Here is a 23,172-nt window from a genome sequence, read left to right as displayed (position 1 = left end):
CCCTTCTCCGTCAGTTTTATCACTCCATTTGGTGCTTGGCTGAGTTCTTTATCTCTTCATTTGATGTTTTAGGGTTTCAGGATTGTTGTATTCTCTGTTCGGCTTAGTTTTTCGGATCTTTGCTGTGGAGGGACGGTGTGGTGCTTCTGCCTAGTGCTCCATTTTGCCAGAACTCCTGTCATTGTAGTTTTGATTTGCATTTCTCTAATAGCTAGTGAGGAGCCCTGGTGCTGCAGTGGTTAAGATCTGGGCTGCTAACCAAAAGGTAGGCAGTTGAATCCACCAGCAGCTCCTTGGAAACCCTATGGGCCAGTTTTACTCTGTCCTATAGGGTCACTATGAGTCGAAACTGACTCGACGGCACATAACAAGTACAACAAATTGCTAGTGATCATGAGCATTTCCTCATGTGTCTCTTAGCTGACTGAACGTCTTCTTTGGTGAAGTGTCTGTTCGTATCTTTTGCCCATTTTTTAATTGCATTATTTGTCTTTTTGTTGTAGAGGTGTTGGATTTTGCTGTAGATTTTAGAGATTGGACCTTTGTCAGAATTGTATTAGCCAAAAATTTTTTCCCAGTCTCTAGGTCCTTTTTTAACTTTTGATGGTAAAGCCTTTTGATGAGCGTAAGTGTTTAATTTTTGGAAGATCCCAGTTATCTGGCTTATCTTCTGGTGTTTGTGTATTGTTAATTATGGTCTGTATCCCTATGATCTTTATAGTTTTTGGTTTTGTATTTAGGTCTTCGATCTATTTTGAATTAGTTTTTTTGTATGTTGTGAGGTATGGTTCCAGTTTCATTTTTTTACAGATGGACACCCAGTTTTGTTAGCACCATTTGTTAAAAAGATTGTCTTTTCCCTATTTAATGGAGTTTGGGCCTTTGTTGAAGATCAGCTGCTCGTAGCTGGATAGATTTACATCTGGAATCTTAATTCTGTTCCATGGGTCAATGTGCCTTTCTTTATACCAGTACCAGGATGTTTTGACTACCGTAGCTGTATAGTAGGTTCTAAGGTCAGGTAGTGCGAGTCCTCCTACTTTATTCTTCTTCTTCAGTAGTGCTTTACTTATCTGGGGCCATCTCATTAAAGAATGTTGTTGGTATTTGGATCGGGATTACATTGTAAATTGCTTTGAGTAGAATTGATATTTTCACAATGTTTATTCTATCTATCCATGAACATGGTATGTTTTTCCTTGTATGTAGATCTCGTTTGGTTTCTTGTGGTAGTGTTTTGTAGTCTTCTTTGTATAGGTCTTTTACAACCCTAGTTAGATTTATTCCTAAGTATTTTTTTTTTTAGGGGCTATTATAAATGATATTGCTTTCTTGATTTCCTTTTCGTAGTTCTTTTTATTGGTGGATAGGAATCCAATAGATTGTTGTATGTTTATTTTGTATCCTGCTACTCTGCTGAATCTATTAGTTTCTAGTGGTTTTCTGGTGTAGTCCTTTGGGTACTCTTTATATAGTATCTTATCAACTGCAAATAGGGATAGTTTTACTTCTTCCTTACCAATTTGGATGCCCTTTATTTCTTTTTCTTGCCTTATTGCCCTAGCTAGGACTTATAGAACAGTGTTGAATAGGAGTGGTGATAAAGGGCATCCTTCTCTTGTTCCTGTTTTCAAGGGGATGTTTTCGGCCTCTCTGTATTAAGAATGATGTTGGCTGTTGGTTTTGTATAGGTGCCCTTTATTATGCTGAGGAATTTCTCTTCTATTCCTATTTTATTGAGAGTCTTTTTATCAGGAATGGGTGTTGAACTTTATCAAAAACCTTTTCTATATCGATTGAGATGATCATGTGATTTTTTATTTATGTGGTAGATTACGTTGATTGATTTTCTTATGTTAAACCATCCTTGCATACCTGATTTGTATACCGCTTGGATTCATACTCAGTTGTTTTTTTTTTTTTAATATATGATGCTGAATTCTATTGGCTAGAATTTTGTTGAGAATTTTTGCATCTATATTCATGAGAGATATTGGTCTGTAATTTTCTTTTGTGTGTGTGTGTGGTATCTTTGCCTGATTTTGGTGTCAAGGTCATGCTGGCTTCATAGAATGAATTCAAAAGTATCCTTTCCTTTTTTGTGTTCTGAAATAGTTTGAGTAGTACTGGTGCAAACACTTTTCTGAATGTTTGGTAGAATTCTGTAGTGAAGCCATCTGAGCCAGGGCTTTTTTGTTGTTGGGAGATTTTTTATGACCTTTTCAATCTCTTCTCTTGTTATGGGTCTGTTCAGATTTTGAACTTCAGTTTGTGTTAGTTTGAGTAGGTAGTGTGCTTCTTGAAATTTGTCCATTTCCTGTAGGTTTTCAAATTTGCTGGAGTATAGTTTTTCATAGTACTCTGTTATGATCCTTTTTGTTTCAGTTGAGTCTGTTGTAATGTCCCTCATTTCATTTCTTATTTGGGTTATTTTCACCCTATCTTCTTTTTCTTTTGTCCATTTGGCCAATGGTTTGTCAATTTTGTTAACCCTTTCAGAGAACCAACTTTTGGTTTTGTTGAGTCTTTCTATTGTTTTTCTATTCTCTATTTCATTTATTCCTGCTCTGATCTTTATTATTTCCTTTCCTCTGGTGGCTGTGGGCTTCTTTTGCTGTTCTCTTTCTATTTGTTCTAGTTGTCTAGCTAATATTTTGCTTTTGTCCCTTTCTTCTTTTTTGATGTGTCCATCTATTGGTACAAATTGACTTCTGAGGAATGCCTTTGCTGTGTCTCAAAGGTTTTGCTGTGTTATGTTTTCATTTTTGTTTGGTTCTAGGAATTCCTTGATTCCATCTTTGATTTCTTCTATTGCCCAGTGGTTTTTAAGCAAAGTGTTTTTCAGTTTCCATGTATTTGATTTTTTTTTCCTTGCTCTTCCTGTTATTAATTTCTATTTTGATGGCACTGTGATCAGAGAAGATGCTTTATATTCTGTCAATGCTTTGGAATTTGTTGAGGGTTGCTTTGTCGCCTAAAATGTAGTCTATTCTGGAGAACATTCCATGTGCATTGGAAAAGAATGCGTACTTTGCTCATGTTGGGTGGAGTGTTTTATATATATATCTGTGAGGTCAGGTTGGCTGCTTGTGGCCTTTAGATCTTCTGTATGTTTGCTGAGTTTCTTTTTAAATGTTCTGTCCTTTACCAAGAGTGGTGTGTTGAAGTTTCCTAATGTTATGGATTGAATTGTAGCCTCCAAAAATATGTGTCAGCTTGGCAAGGCCATGATACCCAGTACTGTGTAATTGTCCACCATTTTGTCATATAATGTGGTTTTCCTATGTGTTGTAAATCCTACCTCCATGATAATGAGGCAGGATTAGAGGCAGTTATGTTAGGCAGGGCTCAATTCACAAAATTAGGTTGTGTCTTAAGCCAATCTCTTTTAAGATATAAAAGAGAGAAGCAGAGAGACATGGGGACCTCATACCACCAAGAAAAAAGAGTCAAGAGAATAGCGTGTCATTTGTACCTGGGGTCCCTGTGCTGAGAATCTTCTCGACTAGGGAAGATTAATCTAGCTAAAGGAAAATCCCTGCCTTTTAGGCCTCTTTTTAAACCAAAACCCTTTGCTTTCAAGTGAATTCCAACTCATAGTTACTGTATAGGACAGAGTAGAACTGCCTCATAGGGTTTCCAAAAAGAACTGGTGGATTCGAACTGCCGACCTTTTGGTTAGCAGCCAAATTCTTAACCACTATGCCACCAGGGCTCCTCTTTAGACAATCTAATTTTAACTATTAATTTTCAATAGTGAAATCCTCAGAGAAAATTCTTAAATAGTGAAGAATTTTTTTTGTGGGTATTCATAGAAAATTTATATGCCACTTGCTAAAAAAAAAAAAAAAATACTGAGGAAAATTAGATTAGGTCACTGACTTCAAGGAGTTCTTATTTGAGAAATCAGTATTTAATTCAGACTATGCCAAAGCCTCCACTGCCTCTGTTTCTCTCTTTCAGAAGTATCAGGATTGATTAGGTTTGATAAAGTTAAAATAAAAAGACAGAAAGAAGATCAGGTCAGTATCTGAAAGTCTAGAACAAGTGCAATCCTCAGAGAAAATTGTAAAATAACGAAAGCATTTGCTTCCTGAAGGCCCTGTGTCCTAGGCTGGGTTCTCTAGAGAAACAAAACCAGTAAAGTTTATAAATATATATAGATAGAGATTTATATCAAGGAATTGGCTCATGAGATTGTAGCAACCTGGAATGTCCCAAGTCCATGTGTCAGCATAGAGGCTTCTCCTGATTCATGTAGCCACAGGGGCCAGCAAACCCAAGAAGGAAGGTCAGATAACAAGGCTGTTGTTCATAGGCTGTGAAGATCAGCAAATTCCAAAGATCGGCAGGCAAGACAGCAGGTAAGCTGCTAGCTCACATCCCAAGAACCAGAGGTCAGATGAACAGGAGCCAGCTGCAGGATCCAGAACGAGCAAAAGCCCACAAGCCTTGCCAGAATATCCCCTATTATTCAATGCAGACCACATGCCCAAGGAAACTCCCTTACAACTAATTCGCTATTCAGAGCAGATCCCATCATGGAGGTGATCATATAATATCAGGTCTCATCATGGAAGTGATCACAACATTATAGGAGTATCAAAACACTGAGAATTATGGCCCAGCCAAGTTGACACACAACTTTAACCATCACAGTCCCCCCCTTGTCAACTTGGCACCTGTACACATCTCCTGAAACCATGCATAATCTCTAAATAAAGGCGACTATAAAGTCGTACTTGCCCCTAACATGATACAACGAACACACATACAAAGCAGAAATAACAATTACAGTCCTTGTTTCTGCAACTAGTCACGTGGCCGTAACTGGTATTTAGAACTACCTTCTTCCACCACTCTTCCACCACCTATTCTGTATTCTCTTTGCCCTCAGCAAGCACCTCAGCTGGTCATGGTTCTTTGCCTGGTGGGGTGACCCAAACCTTCATTCCTGAAGGGTCTGGGCCATTAGTAGTCACGTTGGAATTGGGCTGCTGTAGTTTTCCATTGACTTTAATCACAGGGCATGGTAGTACTAAGAGACACCCTAAGGGATCTCCTACATTCCAGACATACTCTTCTTTGCCTCCATTTTCTAATATCAATCTGATTTACTCTTGGTAATCAGGATCAATCACACCAGCCAGTATGGTAACTCCCTTCTTTGCCTGTTGATTCAGAGACAGAAGGAGCCCAAAGTGGCCATGTGGCATTCTAAGCTTCCAGTTCAATGGAATCAGTGCTGTGTCTCCAGGTGGGAGCATTCCTCCCTTTGAACTAAGACCTCTAGACCCACAAAGCACAAGGTCTCAGGGACAGGAAGCAAAAATCTTGCGATTGGCTCACTAGGGGTAGTAGTGAGTGGTGCCACTCCCATTTCCCCTGACTGATTACTGGACCCATGAATCCTGGCTATGGGAGAAACATCACCATATATTGGATGCTGGTTTAGAGCATATACTGCCGTCTGGACAACATTGCCCCAACCTTGCAAGGTATTTCCACCTAGCTGGTACCATAATTGTGTCTTTAGAAGGCCATTCCATCGTTCTATCAAGCCAGCTGCTTCAGGATGATGGGGAACATGGTAAGACCAGTGAATTCCTTGAGTGTGGGCCCACTGCCGCACTTCATTTGTTATGAAGGGCATCCCTTGATCCTAGGCAATGTTGTGTGGGATACCATGACAGTGGATAAGGCATTCTGTAAGTTCTGCTTCTTGGCAGAAGCACTGCGTGCAGGGAAGGCAAGTCCATATCCAGAGTAAGTGTCTATTCCAGTAAGGACAAAACGCTGCCCTTTCCATGATGGAAGTAGTCCAATGTAATCAACTTACCACCAGGTTGCTAGCTGATCACCTCAAGGGATGGTGTCATATTGGGGACTCAGTGTTGGTCTCTGCTGCTGGCAGATTGGGCCCTCAGCAATGGCTGTAGCCAAGTCAGCCTTGGTGAGTGGAAGTCCACTTTGCTGGGCCTATGCATAACCTCCATCCATGCCACCATGGCCACTTTGTTCATGAGCCCATTGAGCAATGACAGGAGTAACTGGGGAAAGAAGATGAGTAGTTTCCACAGAACGCATCATCCTGTCCACTTGATTGTTAAAATCATCCTCTGCTGAAGTCACCCTTCGGTAAGCATTCACACGAGACAGAAATATCTTCACTTCTTTGGCCCTTTCAGAGAAGTCTATCCACATACTTCTTCCTCATAAATCCTTGCCTCCAGTTTTCCAGTCATGTTCCTTCCAAGTCCCTGACTATCCAGCCAAACCATTGGTGACAGCCAGTGAATCAGTATACAATTGCACATCTGGCCATTTTTCCTCCCAAGCAAAGTGAACAGCAAGGTGCACTGCTCGAAGTTCTGCCCATTAGGAGGAATTTCCTTCACCACTGTCCTTCAGGTAAGTCCCATAAAGGGATTGTAGTGCTGCTACTGTCCACTTCCAACTAGTGCCTGCATATCTTGCAGAACCATCTGTAAACAAGGCACAAGTTTTCTCTTCTTCAGTCAACTGATCTTAAGAAACTCATGAGGCTATAGGTGCAGATTGGGAGATGGAAAGTAATGTGACAGGAGTGGAGACTATGGGCATCTAGGCCACTTCCTCATGCAACTTACTTGTTCCTTCAAGTCCTGCTCAGGCCCTATCTTGTATATACCACTTCCATTTAATGATGAAGTACTGCTGTGTACATCCGACTTCATGACTCTGTGGGTCAGATAAGACCCAGTTCTTGATGGGCAGCTTAGGCTGCATGGTGTCTTGGTGTCCCATGGTTAAGTGTTCAGTCTGTACTAAGACCCAGTAACAAGCCAAAAGCTGTTTCTTAAAAGGAGAGTTGTTATCTGCAGAGGATGGCAGGGCTTTGCTCCAAAGTCCTATGGGTCTGCGTTGTGATTCACCAATAGGGGCCTGCCAGAGACTCCAAACAGCATCTCTATCTGCCACTGACACTTCAAGCACCATTGGATCAGCCCAAGTGACAGAGCAGCTTGCACAGCAGTCTGAACCTGTTGCAGAGCCTTCTCTTGTTCTGGGCCTCACTCAAAACCAGCAGCTTGTCGAGTCACTTAATAAATAGGCCAAAGTAACACACCCAAATGAGGAATATGTTGCCTCCAAAATCCAAAGAGGCCCATTAGGCATTGTGCCACCTTTTCAGTTGTGGAAGGAGCCAGATGCAATAACTTATCCTTCACTTTAGAAGGAATATGCCCATACTACTGAACACCTAGAAGTTTCAGTGAGGTGGAAGGTGCCTGAATTTTTGTGGGATTAATTTCCCACCCTCAAGCACACAAATGTTTTACCAATAAGTCCAGAGTCATTGATACTTCTTCCTTACTAGGTCCAATCAGCATAATATTATCAATGTAATGGACCAGTGTGACGGTTTCTGGAAGGAAAAGGTGATGAAGGTCCCTGCAGACTAAATTATGACATAGGGCTAGAGAGTTGATGTAGCCCTGAGACAGGCAACTGAAGGTGTATTGTTGGCCTTGCCAGCTGAAGACAAACTACTTTTTTTTTTTTTTTTGGTTGTACATAAGCAGCCTCAGAAGCTGCTCTTTTTTTATTGTAAATATGTCTATTACACAACTCTTTTTTAAAAAAAAAATCATTTGGTACTTTTTTGTGTGTGTGCTTTAGGTGAAAGATTACAGAACATATTAGTTTCCCATTAAATAGTTAATATACAAATTATTTTGTGACATTGGTTGCCAATCCAATGATGTGTCAACACTCTCATCTTCTCCATCATGGGTTCCCTGTTTCCATTTGTCCAGTTTTCCTGTCCCTTCTTGCCTTCTTGTCTTTGCTTTTGGGATGTTGTGCCCATTAGTTTCATATACATGATTGAACTACGAAGTACTTTCTTCAAGTGTGTTATTGTTGCCACTATTGTTGTTGTTGTTAGGTGCCGTCGAGTCGGTTCCAACTCGTAGTGGCCCTATGTACAACAGAACTAAACAGTGCCTGGTCCTGTGCCATCCTCACAGTCGTTCTTATGCTTAAGCCCATTGTCGCAACCACTGCATCAATCCATCTTGTTGAGGATCTTCCTCTTTTTTTTGCTGACCCTCTACTTTACCAAGCATGATGTCCTTCTCCAGGGACTGGTCCCTCCTGATAACATGTCTAAAGTACGTGAGACAAAGTCTCACCATCCTCACTTCTAAGGAACATTTTAGCTGCACTGCTTCCGAGACAGATTTGTTCATTCTTCTGGCAGTCTGTGATATATTCGATATTCTTCACCAACACTGTAATTCAAATGCATTAGTTCTTCTTCAGTCTCACTTATTCATTGAAGACAAACTACTTCTGATGGTCCTTTGAAACAGGTATGGAGGAAAAGGCATTAGCCAGATCAATAGCTGCACTCCAGATACCAGGAGATGTATTAATTTACTCAAGCAATGACACTATATCTGGAACAGCAACTGCAGTTGGAGTCACCACCTGGTTAAGTTTTTGATAGTCTACTGTCATTCTCCAAGCTGCATCTGTTTTTTGCACAGACCAAATAGGCTAGTTAAATGGGGATGTGGTAGGAATCACCACCCCTGCATCCTTCAAGTCCTTGATGGTGGCAGTAATCTCGGCAATCCCTCCAGGAATGCAGTAGTGCTCTTGGTTTACTATTTTCCTAGGTAGGGGCAGTTCTAGTGGCTTCCACTTGGCTTTTCCTACCATGATAGCCCTTACTCCATTTGTCAGGGATCCAACGTGGGGGTTCTGCCAGTTGTTGAGTATATCTATTGCAATCATGTATTCTGGAACTGGGGAAATCACTACAGGATGGGTTTGGGGACCCACTGGACCTACTGGGAGATGGACATGAGCTAAGACTCAATTAAAAACCTGACCTCTGTATGCCCCCATTCTGACAGCTGGGCCACAGTGATGTTTTGGGTCTCCTGGAATTAGTGTCAGTTCAGAGCTAATATCCAGTAATCCCCAAAAAGTCTGATTATTTCCTTTTCCCCAATGAACAGTCACTCTCATAAAAGGCCTTAGATCCCTTTGGGGAAGGCTGGGAGAAAGATTAACAGTATAAGTTTTTGGCAGTGTATTGGAGTCCTTCCTCAAGGGGATCTGGCCTCCCCTTCATTCAAGGGGTTGTGGGTCTTTAAACTCACTCAAGTCTGGGAATTAACTGAGGGACCATGACTCTCTATTCTGGTGATTCAAGTTAGACTGCTGTTCACCTGACCTAGAATTCATCCATTTATACAGATCAAGTAAATACTCAGTAGAATTCCTATATATCTCACTCCTAGGGACACCATGACTAAGTCGCCAACACCAGAAGTCCATAGGACTCAGACTATTCTGATTACTGCTTTGACTCTGCTGTCCATTACTGTAACCACGCCCACCTTGTCTTTGTCGATTGAGTGCAGCCACTTGGCCCCTACTACCACAGGGTCCAATCAGCCCCATTGTAGTTAGGTGTCTTAATTCAGTTAGGGCAGTTCCCACTGTCAAATCTGATTTACATAAAATAGCAATCACAGCAGTCTTCAAGGATGCTGGAGCTCCCTTCACAAATTTGTTCCTCACAGTTGTGGTAAAAGTTGTGTCCCCTGGACACTCTGTCTGTGAGTCTGTGGCTCTAACCTGATAAATCCACTCTAGCATGCCAGTTTCCCTAAGCCTTTGTATATCTTCTACAGTATACCAAGGCAGGTCTGGTACTTCAACTTGATTTAATGTAGGCCACCACATAATCCATCCTTCAGCAACCTAACCAAATAAACTATTAGATCCTTTCCTAACTTCTCAAGCTGAAACATTGAATGAAGAATCTGCTTAGTGGACTCATATCAATAAACTCAGACTGATCCATCTTTATGTTCCTTGTACCATTTCCCACACCTTTAACATCCATTCCCATATATATTCCCCAGGTTTCTGTTTATACATGTTAGAAAAGTCAAGCAGTTCTTTTGGAGTGTAGTGTACCTCCTCCTGGGTCACACTTTGTACTTCACCTTTTGGGGCTCTCTGGAACTTAAGTCTAGTTACAGGTCTAGAAGCCAAATTGGTAGTGGGGAAGTGTTTTGAGAACATCCTGCATTGTCTTGTAAAGCATCTGCCTCAGGTGACACCTCAGGCAATGACTCAGACAAGGGCTCTTTAGAGGCAGCTGGGCTAATCTCATTAGATAGGAGTGGAAGGGATAATTGTTTTACTGAGCAGAGTAGTTTAGTGGACAAACGGAGTAATCTCTTCAGATGGGAGTGGCAGGGCTGGTTCTGTTGGTGGCAGTGAATCAACGGAATTTTGGGGCTCAGTGTCTCCAGCTTCCTGATTAGCTGCCCATATGTCCCCACCCCAAATTTCAGGATCCCATTTCTTCCCAATCATTGCCCTCACTTTAAGTTCAGACACTTCTCGAGGTGGGCAGTTGAGTTAGCATTGTGATTCAGTCACCCTTACAATAAGACTCTGGGTTTGATTTTAGTATCAGCTCTGTTACTACAAGAAATGAGGCTTTCTTTCAAAGCACAAGTGGAAACTTTGAGGTCGTTTATTCGGCTCTTGAGCTTTGACTCTGAAGCCCTGAGCACATCTCTTTCTTTCACCAGTTTGTCTAGTGAAAGTAGGACCAACCAACCAGCTTCCTTGTACTTCTCATTCTAACAAAATTGTAGAAAGCTCTCACACATGCAATCACCCAGACCCTTGCCTTTCACCAATACCTGATCTATTTGTGGTGATATTTTGCTTATTTGAATTGCTACCTCATGCCATGGATTAGCAGTGCCCTCTTTACTACCTGAAGCGGAGTCATCGACATCTTTAAGACTAACTAGACTTGAGAACCAATTTAAAAAACTCATCCTTACAATTTTGTTTCCCTAGAACCACTCTTGGTACCAAATGTTTTAGGCTGGGTTCTCTAGAGAAACAGAACCAATAAGGCATATAAATATATATAGAGAGAGATTTATGTCAAGGAAATGGCTCTCACAGTTGTAGAGACTGGAATGTCCCAAGTCTATGGGTCAGCATAGAGGCTTCTCCTGATTCATGTAGCCGCAGGGGCTGGCAAACCCAGGATGGGAAGGTTGGAGAGCAGAGCTGTTGTTCACAGGCTGTGAAGATCAACGAATTCCAAAGATCGGCAGGCAAGACAGCAGGTAAGCTGCTAGCTCAAGTCCCAAGAACCGGAGGTCAGATGAACAGGAGCCAGCTGCAGGATCCAGAATGAGCAAAAGCCCACAAGCCTTGCCAGAATATCCTCTATTATTCAATGCAGGCCACACGCCCAGGGAAACTCCCTTTCAACTGATTGGCTACTCACAGGAGATCCTATTGTGGAGGTGATCACATGATATCAAATCTCATCTTCAAAGTGATCACACCATTATAGGACTATCAAACCACTGAGAATCATGGCCCAGCCAAGCTGACACACAACCTTAACCATCACACCCTGTGTCTGTCTTTCTGTATTCTTTGCCTCGAGTATGAGTTCTTGTCCATTCAAGCAGCCATCATGCTCTTTTACTTTCTGTAATCTTCCCTTACTTTCTATCAAAGCTTGTTTTTAGGGAAAGACCCAAAAAATATGATTGACTCCACACACTGAATGATTAACAGGTAACTGAAATCTCCTTTCAAGGATGTTTACATTTTAACACGAAACAGAAATCTAAATATGATGCAACATGTCTCTGATTGTAGAATTTGGGGTGTCATTAGTGAATGGGGGAAAATGTGTGGATGATTGGAAATGTTGATACTCCTCAAACTAATCATGCCTTACAAGTTGTCATCTACTCTGCCCATGAAGCTGGACAAGACTGGCCAGCATTTCTCGCTAGTGCCTTCTAGTCAGGAAGCTCAGGTCTTCCTAAGAGGTGTTGACAGCAAAGCACTCTTAAGTTTTTAATCATCAGTTCGGAGTATTTGTTACTGCCATTGAAGAGAACCGTTTATCATTAAAGACCATCTGAACAAATGTCATTTCAAACCATTTCAAGGTTTTTATCCATCTTCTTAATGTTTTACTTATTCTAGGCAAATTATTAGTTTGTTGTAGCAAAGAAGTAAATATATCTTTGTGTTTAGCTCTGTACAGAAGTCTAAGTATTAGAGGTGTCCCAAGATGAAAAAGAAAAAAATCATGTGCTTTTAAAACATAAGATTTAAATTTTTTCCATAATGATTTTTTATCTGCTTTTAGTAAAAAACATATGAAATATGCAGTATAAAAATCTTTCATATTTCTTTAAGCATAGTAGTGTAATTTCTGGGCACTAACCGCAGTTCTGGGAGCAGACCACCTTCTAATGTGGTGGCAGGATAATTAGAATGTTTGTTGATTCAGCTGTTAATCTCCCTGGGCTACAGAGATTGCCAAGTGGCTAATTTTGGATGATGTTCCTGGTAAATGGGGCCAGTTGTTTGCTATAATAATGGGCTGCGACCACTAACTCACAGAGATACCAGGAGTGATCAAGCAGTGGCTCCTCTTTTTCCACCAGGGTGGTCTTCATTAGAGAAAAAGACAGACTGAAGTTAGCTTGGAGAGTATCCTTATATCAAGCAAGGGCCTGCTTCTGAATGTCCATTTTAGCAGCTCAATGGGCGTAACTGGAATAAGCCCACCTGTGGCCAGCTGTATAGATTGATTAGAAAATAGTGTTAATGTACTTCCTCCACTTAAGTCAATTACTTCTTTATTATCTTTTATGACTTGAATTTGGTTTTCTATTTTGTTTTTGTTATTGTTATTCAAAAGTGGTGCTGAAAGAGAACATGTGATTCAATCAGTCAATAAAAAGAGTATTGAGTTTCTACTGTTTGCAAAGTTGTGCCTAGTAAGTACTATTGGATATATAAAAAATAAGATTATATGTAATTTGGAGACATTTGCAGTCTAGTTGGGAAAAACAAGATATATACAAAAATGTTAGTTGATGGTAAAGGCATCATGTGACAATTAAATAGTCGTTATGGTCCAGTTGGTCCATGGAAGCAGCAGTCAAGAATTCAAACAACATATTGCATTGGGCAAATCTGCTGCAAAAGACCTCTTTAAAGTTTAAAAAGCAAAGATGTCACTTTGAGGACTAAGGTGTGCATGACCCAAGCCATGGTATTTTCAGTTGCTTCATATGCATACGAAAGCTGGACAATGAATAAGGAAGACCAAATAAGAATTGATTTCTTTGCATTATGGTGTGGGTGAAGAATATTGAATATACATACCATGGACTGCCAGAAGAATGAACAAATCTGTCTTGGAAGAAGTACAACCAGCATGCTTCTTTAAGCAAGGATGGTGAGACTTCGTCTCACGTACTTTGGACACGTTATCGGGTGGACCTTTAGCAATCATGATTGGTAAAGTAGAGGGTCAGCAAAAAAAAGCAATACCTTCAGTGAGATGGATTGATATAGTGACTGCAACAATGGGCTCAAGCATAACAATGATCATGAGGATGACACAGGACAGGGCACTGTTTCCTTCTGTTGTACATAGGGTCGCTATGAGTTGGAAGCGACTCGACAGCACCTAACAATAAGGATGATTCAGTAGTGGTAGAGAAATTAATGTGAGATGGAAGGATTAGGGAAGGGTTCACAGAGAACATCAATTAGATTGCTTATGAATAAATGGCAGGAAGATGGGAGGGCATTCCAAACAGGGTGAATCACATGAGCAAAGCCTAGAGATCTAGTAATATGCACGGTGAATTTACAAAACAGTGAGTGAAACTGATTAGCTGATGCAGACTCTTTGTGTCAGTAAAGAGTGGGAGATAAGGTTATAAAAATAGCTTGGTGACTAAATGCCTAAGATTCCAGGCTATGTCAGAGGCAGAGTATTTAGTAGTTAGGTGGCCTGACTTAATATCACAATTCTTGTATTGTGAGAAAATATGGAACCTGCCCCCTCATCTCCCAAGTGAGCCAACCAAAGATCTGTTGATTTGCCTGATTTTTGCCCATAAAAACCTAAAACCAAACTCATTGCTGTCGAGTCGATTCCAACTCATAGCAACCTTATAGGATGGAATAGAACTGCCCCATAGGGTTTCCAAGGAGCAGCTGGTAGATTCGAACTGCTGACCTTTTGGTTAGCAGCTGAATGCTTAACCACTGCACCACCAGGGCTCCTTTTGCCCATAGTGGTCACAAATTTCTCTTCTTTCATGCTCAGTGTAGGTGAGAATCTCTGTAACTGTTCTCTGAAAGCAGGAGGAATCTTCTGCCTACCCAGGACAAATCTTAGTACTAGTTGTTAACAATGAAGCAGGTCTGAGACTGGCCACCAGATTAATGAGGAGAGTTAGCAACAACTAGGGCAACTGTCTGAACCTACTTGTCCTGCAGCCATCTCCTTAGTTCCTCCTCTTAACAGGTAGTAAGGAGAGGACCATTTATTGCCCAATTGACCGTACATGTTCACTGTATGGTAAACATGTTGCTACTGATTCCCATGGATTTCCCTCAAATCCCATTAATCAGCTCGTGAGGCCCTCCTCCTCCCTTTTCCAGAAAGCTATGTCCTCTGCCGTATCCTCACTGTGAAAACTATCAGGAAGTGTGTAGGGTCTGAGATTTTACTCTACTTGCAGGTCAACAAGTTAGTCTGCCAGTTTCATGGATTCTGGTAGGAGATATGAGACTCCTGGATAAGGGACAAAGAACAGTTTATTACTTTTGGCAATAACAATATCCAGAGTAACAGCATTTTTTCTCTGGTTCCCTGAGCCCCATCTCCCAAAGGGTGACTTGAAGAGGGCTAGATGACAATTGCATATGCAGCGGATTGGATTGCATAAGAGCAACCCTCAGCTTAGGTAAAACGAGTCCTTTAAATTGGGCAGTTATAAAAGATAATGTTCTCCGGGAGACATTATCTCTATATTAGACAGTAAGCCTGCCTGTCTTTTTGCTCCAGAAGGAGACACTGTCTTTATCTTTGTGATACAAAAACCCCCAAAATGATAGATGGAGCAAAGGGTGGTGAGCCCCTCACTTGCACAATGTGCAGAAATGCAAAGGACACATAGAGAATTATCTTCCCGCAACATGTTGCGTTAACTGTTGAAGGTATTAAGATGGATAAGATATGTTCATTTTCCTCCATGAGCTCACATTTTATTGGAATAGAGGAACATGTCCATAATTACAATATAGTATGATTAGTGCTAAATCACAATATTAACAGTTCTGTAGGAATACAAAGGAGCAAGCTACTGATTCTGACTGATGGGAACCATGAAAGACTTCATACACTATGTTACATTTGAATTGGTAAAAAATTATACTGTGGAGGATCCCAGGGCAGGGAGTCAAGGAAGACTTGTAGGAAGCATGGGTGCATGAGCAGTGACTTAAAGAATTAGTAGGAATTTATCAGATGGAAACAGAGGGCAAGGACATTCCAGTCAGAGGGAACAGCATTTGTAAAGACACACATTTATGAGAAAGCTAGATGTATTTAAAGAATTCCAAGTAGTTCATTGTATTAGCCAGGTCTCTTTTTATTGAAAGTGACAGAAACCTAACAAACTGTTTTAAGCAACAAATGAGGAATTTATTGGCTAATGTAATCAGGAAGTCCAGCAATACATGTACCTAGAAGTTTGGCTGGATACAGGAGTTCAATGAATATAATCAAGACACTCTCCATCTTATAGCCTTACTTATCTCTGGTGGCTTCATTCACAGGAACGCATTGTGGAAAAGATGGCCATAGGCAACTGTAGGCTTATATTGACCTCATAGTTAGCAGTCTTAGCAAAAAGAAATCACTATTCTTTCCTCTTAGCTCCAGCAAAAAATTTTAGGAGGACTTCAGTCAACCTGGCTTGAATCACATAACCATTTTTAAATCAGTCACAGCAGCCATAGGACTAGAATACTATAATTGGCAAGATTTTGGTCATTTTCCCATCTCTGGATACAAGGATGGAGACCGGAAACACATGGACTGATAATTGGGGAGGAGTGGTTCTCCAAAGACATGCTGAGCACATCTTTTAAATTCCTCTATATTCCACATCTCAGGTGCCCAGTGTCGACATATATGCTGCTTACCACTTACACAGTTTAAAAAATGCCTCTGCCTAAGATATTACAGCTACCCGTGCAGCCAAAACTACGCTCTCCCTTCTCCAAAGGAAGAAGACACAATGTATTGGCTAATTATTGCTTACAGCTCAAAGGCCAGGGTCTCTGAGTAATATACAGTCTTCTCAATGATACTTCAGTATAGTTTTATATCTCAACTAACCAGTATATAATTTTAGAAAGAAAATGCCATAATTACAGTATTAATTCCATTTAGAAAAATAGAGAATGGTAAACAACACAGAGTGACCCTAGGCTCATGGCCCTGTATCTAGAACAAAAGGAGTTGTATATGCCAGTTCCCCATGACTGTAAATCTGCTTGTTTTTAATCACCTAACTTTATTCTCCCTTAAACAGATTTATACACACTGAAAAGGGGAGAATCTTTGAGATAAGGAGTCTCCAAAATATGCATTCTATGGAGCCAGGAGATTTTAAAAAATTTTTTTGTGCCCAGTGTGAAGAACAGTGCCTGACACATAGTAACTATGTTTTGAATAAGTGAATTGATTTTATTCAAGACATTCATAAGAATCTTAAATGAGTCAAATACATAGATATTGAGTACCTAAAGTGATACTTATTCAAACCTAAGTGTCAAATATCATTCTATTACCTCCAAAACAAACCACAAAAATTAAACTTCACTGATTTTATCTGAGGACAACTTCAATAAGTATATGCTATTTTCTCTCTAAACATCTTCAAATTGTTAGAAATTGTTGCCTACCAAAAAGCAAATGATTATGTAACACACCAGTACCAGCTGCCTTTTTAAAATAGTTTTACAGAGGTATAATTGATATACAATAAACTGCATACATTTAAATTATACAGTTTGATAGTTTTTGACATACATATAACCCATGAAAACTATCAACAAAATCAAGATAGTGAACATGTCCAGCAAACTCAAAAATGTCCTTGTTTACCTTGGTAATCCCACCCTGTTGCTCCTCTGCCTCTGTAGGCTACCACTCTGATCTTCTTTTTGTCACTATAGGTTAATTTGCATTTTCTAAAGTTTTTATGTGAAATTCTATATAGTATATACTCTTTTGGCGGGGGGAGCTGACTTCCTTTACTTAGCATAATGCATTTGAGATTGATCCAGGTTGCTACATCCAGGTTGTTCCATTTTATAGATATACCCTAATTAGTTTACCCATTGGATTTATGTATTTGTGAATTGTTTATTTACCATTTTTAATTGTAAGGACTATTTATTTCAATAGAAAACAGAGACTTTATCCTGTTGGAGAACTGCTAGAATGCTCAATATATGCTATAGAGTACTATATATTTACTCTGTTAGGATACTGTAGCTTCTAAGCTTATGGTTTCTGCCAGAAAAAAATTACAATATTTTACTTTTATGATTTCCCAGGAAACTAATGGAATCTGTTAGCAGTTGGTTCCAAGGCTCTGCTTTAAAAAATGCATCCACCCTTTAGTGATTAGAAACAATTAAACTTTGTTTTTACTGGAGAGAATGCTGAGTCACTCTTTTCAGGATAGCAAATAGATGTGAGGGGTCTAAAAATAAAACACACCGTTATTTTTAAAGCTGCTTCAATTTTCTGCTCCTTGGTGAAAATTGGTGGTCAGATTATTTCTATTAAAAAGATACCAGAAGTCAGGCTTCTATTCCAGTTTTCTCACTTAAGTATATTTTCAACTGTGATGTGATAACTTACTTGAGATAATGAAGCACATTATAGGAGAGAATATTTAGACTTTCAAATGTTTTCCAAATTATTTTAAATTCAAAAAAATAATTAGAGCATCTTTAGCATATTTTTGTTTTTACTTTTCTTCCAGTATAGTTTTATGTCAATATAATTTTTTAAAAATAAATTTACAGACTCTGAATTATATACTTTTTATCTTTCAATCAGTAAGTTCTCTGGAATTTAGCTACTTGGCAAAGAGTTTCATGTCCTATCATTTGATTTAAATTATGAACAGTAACTTTGAGTGTTAAAAAAAAAAAAAAAAAAGATTTATTTTATAGAAATATGTTATTAAAATTCGGTTTATTCAGTCTAGCTTTGATTTATATATTTTAAAATGTATTATTTAAAAGGTGAGCTCTCTACTTGGCAGCAACCCAGGTATGAATTTTTCAAATAATGAAAATGTTCTTTGGTCAAGTTTCAAAGCTGTCCTATGTGAAAAGGAAACAGTTTTTTCCTCTTTTAACAACCGTCCTGATGAGTTTCTTGAGCTTTTTAATAAAGTTTTAATTTTAATATTAAAATTATTATATGACTAAAACATGAGATTATATTTATTGACATCTGTTGTTTCCTGTTCTCCTTGCCTTTGGCCCTTAATGTCTTTTAAAGATTCCTTTACTGATATTTTAAAAAATATCAGAGACTCACATATATACTCAATATTCCAAGTTTAGCCAGAAGTCACTTCAATAACTTTTTTCTGTTTTACTGTAAACACAGACACAGAAAACTGTATAAAACAAATGTGTAACTTAATTTACTGTAAGACAGACTATCTTGTAACTACCACCAAAAAACAAAAAAAAAAACCAAACCTGTTGCTGTCAAGTTGATTCCAACTCATAGCAACCCTGTAGAACAGAGTAGAACTGCCCCATAGGGTTTCCAAGGAGTGGCTGGTGGATTCAAACTGCCAGCCTTTTGGTTAGCAGCTGAGCTCTTAACCACTGCACCACCAGCGCTCCTGTAACAAACACACGTCTGAAAATAGAACTTGCCAGTTACCCCCGGAAGTCCCCGTGTGCCCCAACCCAAACACAAGTCCCTCTCTTCTCCCAAAAGTAACCAGTTCCTTGTTGTTTCTCTTTTATGATTTATCACTCAAGAACACACGTTTAAAAACTGTAGTTTAATCTGGACTGTTTTTTGTTTTATTTGCCATTTTGTAATCTGCAAATTCTCTCTCCATTCCCTTTTCTCCCCTTACAATTCAGTTGTTGAAGAACCCAATCATTTGACCTGTAGAGTTTCCCACAGTGTAAATTTTATAATTCTCATGGTATAGTTTTACATGTTTCTCAATCCTCTGTGTTTCCTGCAAACTGGTAGTTACATACAGAAGCTTGATCACATTCAGATTTGTTTGTTTGTTTCTTTTTGGCAAGACTACAGGTGGTATTGTGTACTTTCATCAGAAAGCATATAATGTCTAGTAACCTCTTCTTTTGTGCTGTTAGGAACAGTTAATACTCAGTGCCTAGGTCCATTAGATCATTGGGAGAGTTGCAAAATGGTGATATTCTGTCATTTCTTTTTCATTTATTGGCTGGAGTACATCCCCTCATCTACCATTTGTTTACTAGTAACATAGTACATAATGACCCTATATTACAGAGTAGAACTACCCTGTCAGATTTCCTAGGAGCCCTGGTGGCAAAGTGGTTAAGAGCTTGGCTGCTAACCAAAACGTCAGCAGTTTGAATCTGCCAGCCACTCTTTGGAAACCCTGTGGGGCAGTTCTACTCTGTTCTATAGGGTCACTATAAGTCGGAATCAACACCATCATAAAGGGTTTGGTTTTTCTTTTTTTGTAATCTTTACGGGAACAGATTGCAAGGTCTTTTCTCCTGCGGAGTGGCTGGTGTGCTGTAACTGCTGACCTTTTGCTTAGCAGCTGAGCACTTAATCACTACACCATATAGGATTGTTATGAGTCGAAATCAGCACACAACAATATAGTACCCAAACTTTCTGAGTGGTGTAAACGGTTAACGTCCTCAGCTGCTAATCAAAAGATTGGAAGTTTGAGTCCACACAGAGGTGTTTCGGAAGAAAGTCCTGGCAATCTGCTTCCAGAAAATCAGCCATTGAAAACTGTGGAGCACAGTTCTACTCTGACACACATCAGGTCACCGTGAGTCTAAGTCTACTAGATGGCAACTGATTTTTTTTTATATAGTACGTATAGAAAAGCCAGAATAAATGTTTGATTCTTTACCAGTTTTCAAGATAATGAATTGGCTCCCTTTCATCCTCTGAACAGGAATGGTTTTTTGTTTTGTTTTGTTTTTCAGTATCATTATGAACTTACGAATTTAAGCATACTTGATGTATTTCAATCCATTGCAATTCCTATTGAAGTTCATATTGTCCCATATCTGGCCAGTGGGATCCTCTTCAAGATTCCACTGAGTTATTTTAATACGACCTGAATGTTGATACCTTTGATAGCTTCCTGCTTTCTGGTATGACACAGTGTTCCAGGTTCATGTAGAGGATGGACAGGAATTATGAAATCTTTCCATGGGAATGCTCTGAACCAGGGCTTGTAAACCACTACCCAGAGACCTGACATGGTGCTCTTTTGTTAAAAGAATCAAACAAGTCACTCGTTCAACAAAAAGTTTATTTATTTATTTATTAGCACTCACTATATGCTGAGTGTTCTATTAGTTGCTGAGGATATAGTAATGAATAAGACATAAAACTGCTTCCAGGAGTTTACCATCTCATGAGGAAGACACAGCAACCCAAAACACTCTGTTAAATGACTTCATAAGTCTCCAGGATCCTGTGCAAATTCATAGAAAGGACCTGACTCAGGGTGTGGAGGTCAAAGAAATATTTGTAAGTGAAATATTATTCAGTCTTTTATTTAAAACGTAAGTGTTTCAGCTGAAGAAAGATAAAAGAAATTATTCAAGACAGAGAAACAATATGGGCAAAATCCTCAAAGTGAAACAGAATGTATACTTTCAAAATACTGAAGGTAGCTCAGTGTGAGTGGAATGCTAGGTGGAAGGGGATAGAATAGAGAGACAAATAGAGACCAATTCGTGAAGAACCCTGTAAACCGTGTGTTAAGGAATTTGGATTTTATTCTGAGGCCAGTAACAAAGTAGTGTAATCAGATTTGCATAGCATGATCATCCGATTACAGAGTGAAAAATGCTTTGTATGGGGGATGGGAACAAGAATAAAAGCAAGGAGAGGAGTTTGGAGGCTGGTAGAGTAAACTAGGCTAGGGATAGTGGTTTGTGCTAGGTTAGTGGCACCATGGATGGAGAAAACTGCCTCAGACTGACAGGGAATTAAGAGGTAAAATGGATAGGGTAGATGATTGGACAATGGTGGTGGTGGTAAGGAAAAAAGAAACACTCAAAGATGATGTACAGCTTTGTTTTGGCTTGGAAACTGGCAGATAGAGGTAACATTCATCGAAGCAGTGGGCGCAGGATGAGGGAGGAGAAGGTATGATGCGAAAGATGACAAGTACAATTTAGTGGCGTAGCTGAAACTAAAACAGAAGTACTTGATTAAAGTCCAGAGGAATTTTCCCTCAATAAGTATACTAACAAAGGCTGTTAGAGAGAAAGGATGTGAAATTATCAGGAACAAAAGCTAATTTTTTGTTGTTGTTGCCATGTTTGCAAACATTAGCATAGAAGAACCTGATTCCCTTTAATTAGTAAAGCATTCAACAACAGTCTGTATTAAATGTTCTATTCCCAAACTTCCAGAAATGTAATCCTGTGACCAGCCTTTCTCTTACCATTGCCTTTTCTCTTGCTAAAAATGTCACCAAGTAACATTTTCCTCCACAGAATCCAGGTTTTAAATCAGAGTAAACGCATTTCAATGAGCCCTGGTGTTCTGGCGGTTAAGCTCTTGGCTGCTAAAGGAAAGGTCGATGGTTTGAACCCACCAGTCTGCTCGCATAAAGATTACAGTCTTGGAAACCCTATAGGGCAATTCTGCTGTCTCCTGTAGGGTCACTATGAGTCGGAATTGACTCAAAGGCAACGGGTTTTTTTAAAGACGTTTCTGCCATAATCCATACTGGTTGAGTCAGTATCACTTTCTTCTTGTTTTTCTTTATTGAATCTTGCTTGTTGCCATTTCTATTCCCATCACATTTATCCTTCCACTGAACTACCTTTTCTGACATTCATATTTTAAGTGTAGCCTTCTTTGCTTTTAAAGATGCTAGTTCTTATACTTTCCTTTTTATTTCTTTGTCTATATCAATTTTCTTATGGAACTTCTTATTTTGATGATTTTTATTATAATTTGTGTGTGGGAAACACCAAAACAGCTTTTATCAGTGACAAAATCAATGTAAGTGAAACTCCAATTATTAGCTTATTAGTATTAAAATGGATCATGATGTATTAAAACTGATTATTTCTGCAAGAATTTTAATCTAACCATCTTATTAGAACAACATTGTAGGCCTTTTTCCAGCACAGATTTTACTTAACACTCTGTTCCATTTCTATTTCTTGAGCCAGTTGCTTTAGACTGCTACAGTATAACTTATGAAAAGGTAAAACCATGATTCTCATGCAAATATAACATAAACATGAGTCAAAGATTTTATGTAACTCATTAATTTATGATGGCCAGTAAGATGTAAAGACCAATTTAAAGAGCATTTGAGGAGCTAAGTATTTATAGACAATTAAATATGGAAATGTTAGGATAAAATAGCTGGGTTAGATACAAGCCTGGTTAATATCCTACATATTAATCCATAACTGTAGGGGTTATTTTTTCACCGGCAGAAGTTCTTTCCATTTCTACCAGAAGTTCTTTGCAAATCTACACGTTAACGAGTAGTTAGTAAAGAATAAGTCAAACAAAGTTCATTCCCCTAATCCTCCAGTGACCTTGTGTCCCATATGACATTGAAAGGACATGTCACGCACCCCTTTCCTTATTTCCAAGTTGCAGGTAATTTTTAAAATAAGAATTCTACTACCTTAAACTAAACTAGAGGATTTCTCTTGGGTCTGAGGATTGCTCATGAATAACTGATGAATTAATTTTTTTTTAGTATAATTTGTAAATTTTATATTCCAATGTTAAACCACTGCTTAATTTAGTGAATCTTTAATATTGCATTTTTGAGAAGTATAAGTTACTTTAATTTGGCCTAAAATAAAGACAAAGGAAAATTTTAGATGCCTAATAGATTTAAAGTAAGTTGCTACAGAATAAACTCTGTACTTTTTTATATTCCTTAGGGTTTTCCAGGAGATATTGGAATTCCTGGACAAAACGGCCCTGAAGGACCAAAGGTAAAAATAAACACACCA

General features: G+C 39.1%; 1 protein-coding gene across 2 annotated transcripts in view; it reads left to right on the top strand.

The window, feature by feature from the left end:
* Nucleotides 1-23,172, top strand: part of COL24A1 (collagen type XXIV alpha 1 chain) — a 421,541-nt gene that overhangs the window by 150,586 nt on the left and 247,783 nt on the right. For both annotated transcript variants that reach the window (XM_023731663.1, XM_004369122.2), the window contains exon 20: nucleotides 23,101-23,154. In XM_023731663.1, coding sequence (XP_023587431.1) covers nucleotides 23,101-23,154 — 54 coding nt within the window. The remainder of the gene's footprint in view (nucleotides 1-23,100; nucleotides 23,155-23,172) is intronic.

This window comes from Trichechus manatus, unplaced genomic scaffold (assembly GCF_000243295.1).
Source record: "Trichechus manatus latirostris isolate Lorelei unplaced genomic scaffold, TriManLat1.0 scaffold00003, whole genome shotgun sequence".
Taxonomy (NCBI): Eukaryota; Metazoa; Chordata; class Mammalia; order Sirenia; family Trichechidae; genus Trichechus; species Trichechus manatus.
Note: the sequence above shows the minus strand (reverse complement) of the source record. Positions and strands in the feature narration are given on the sequence as shown.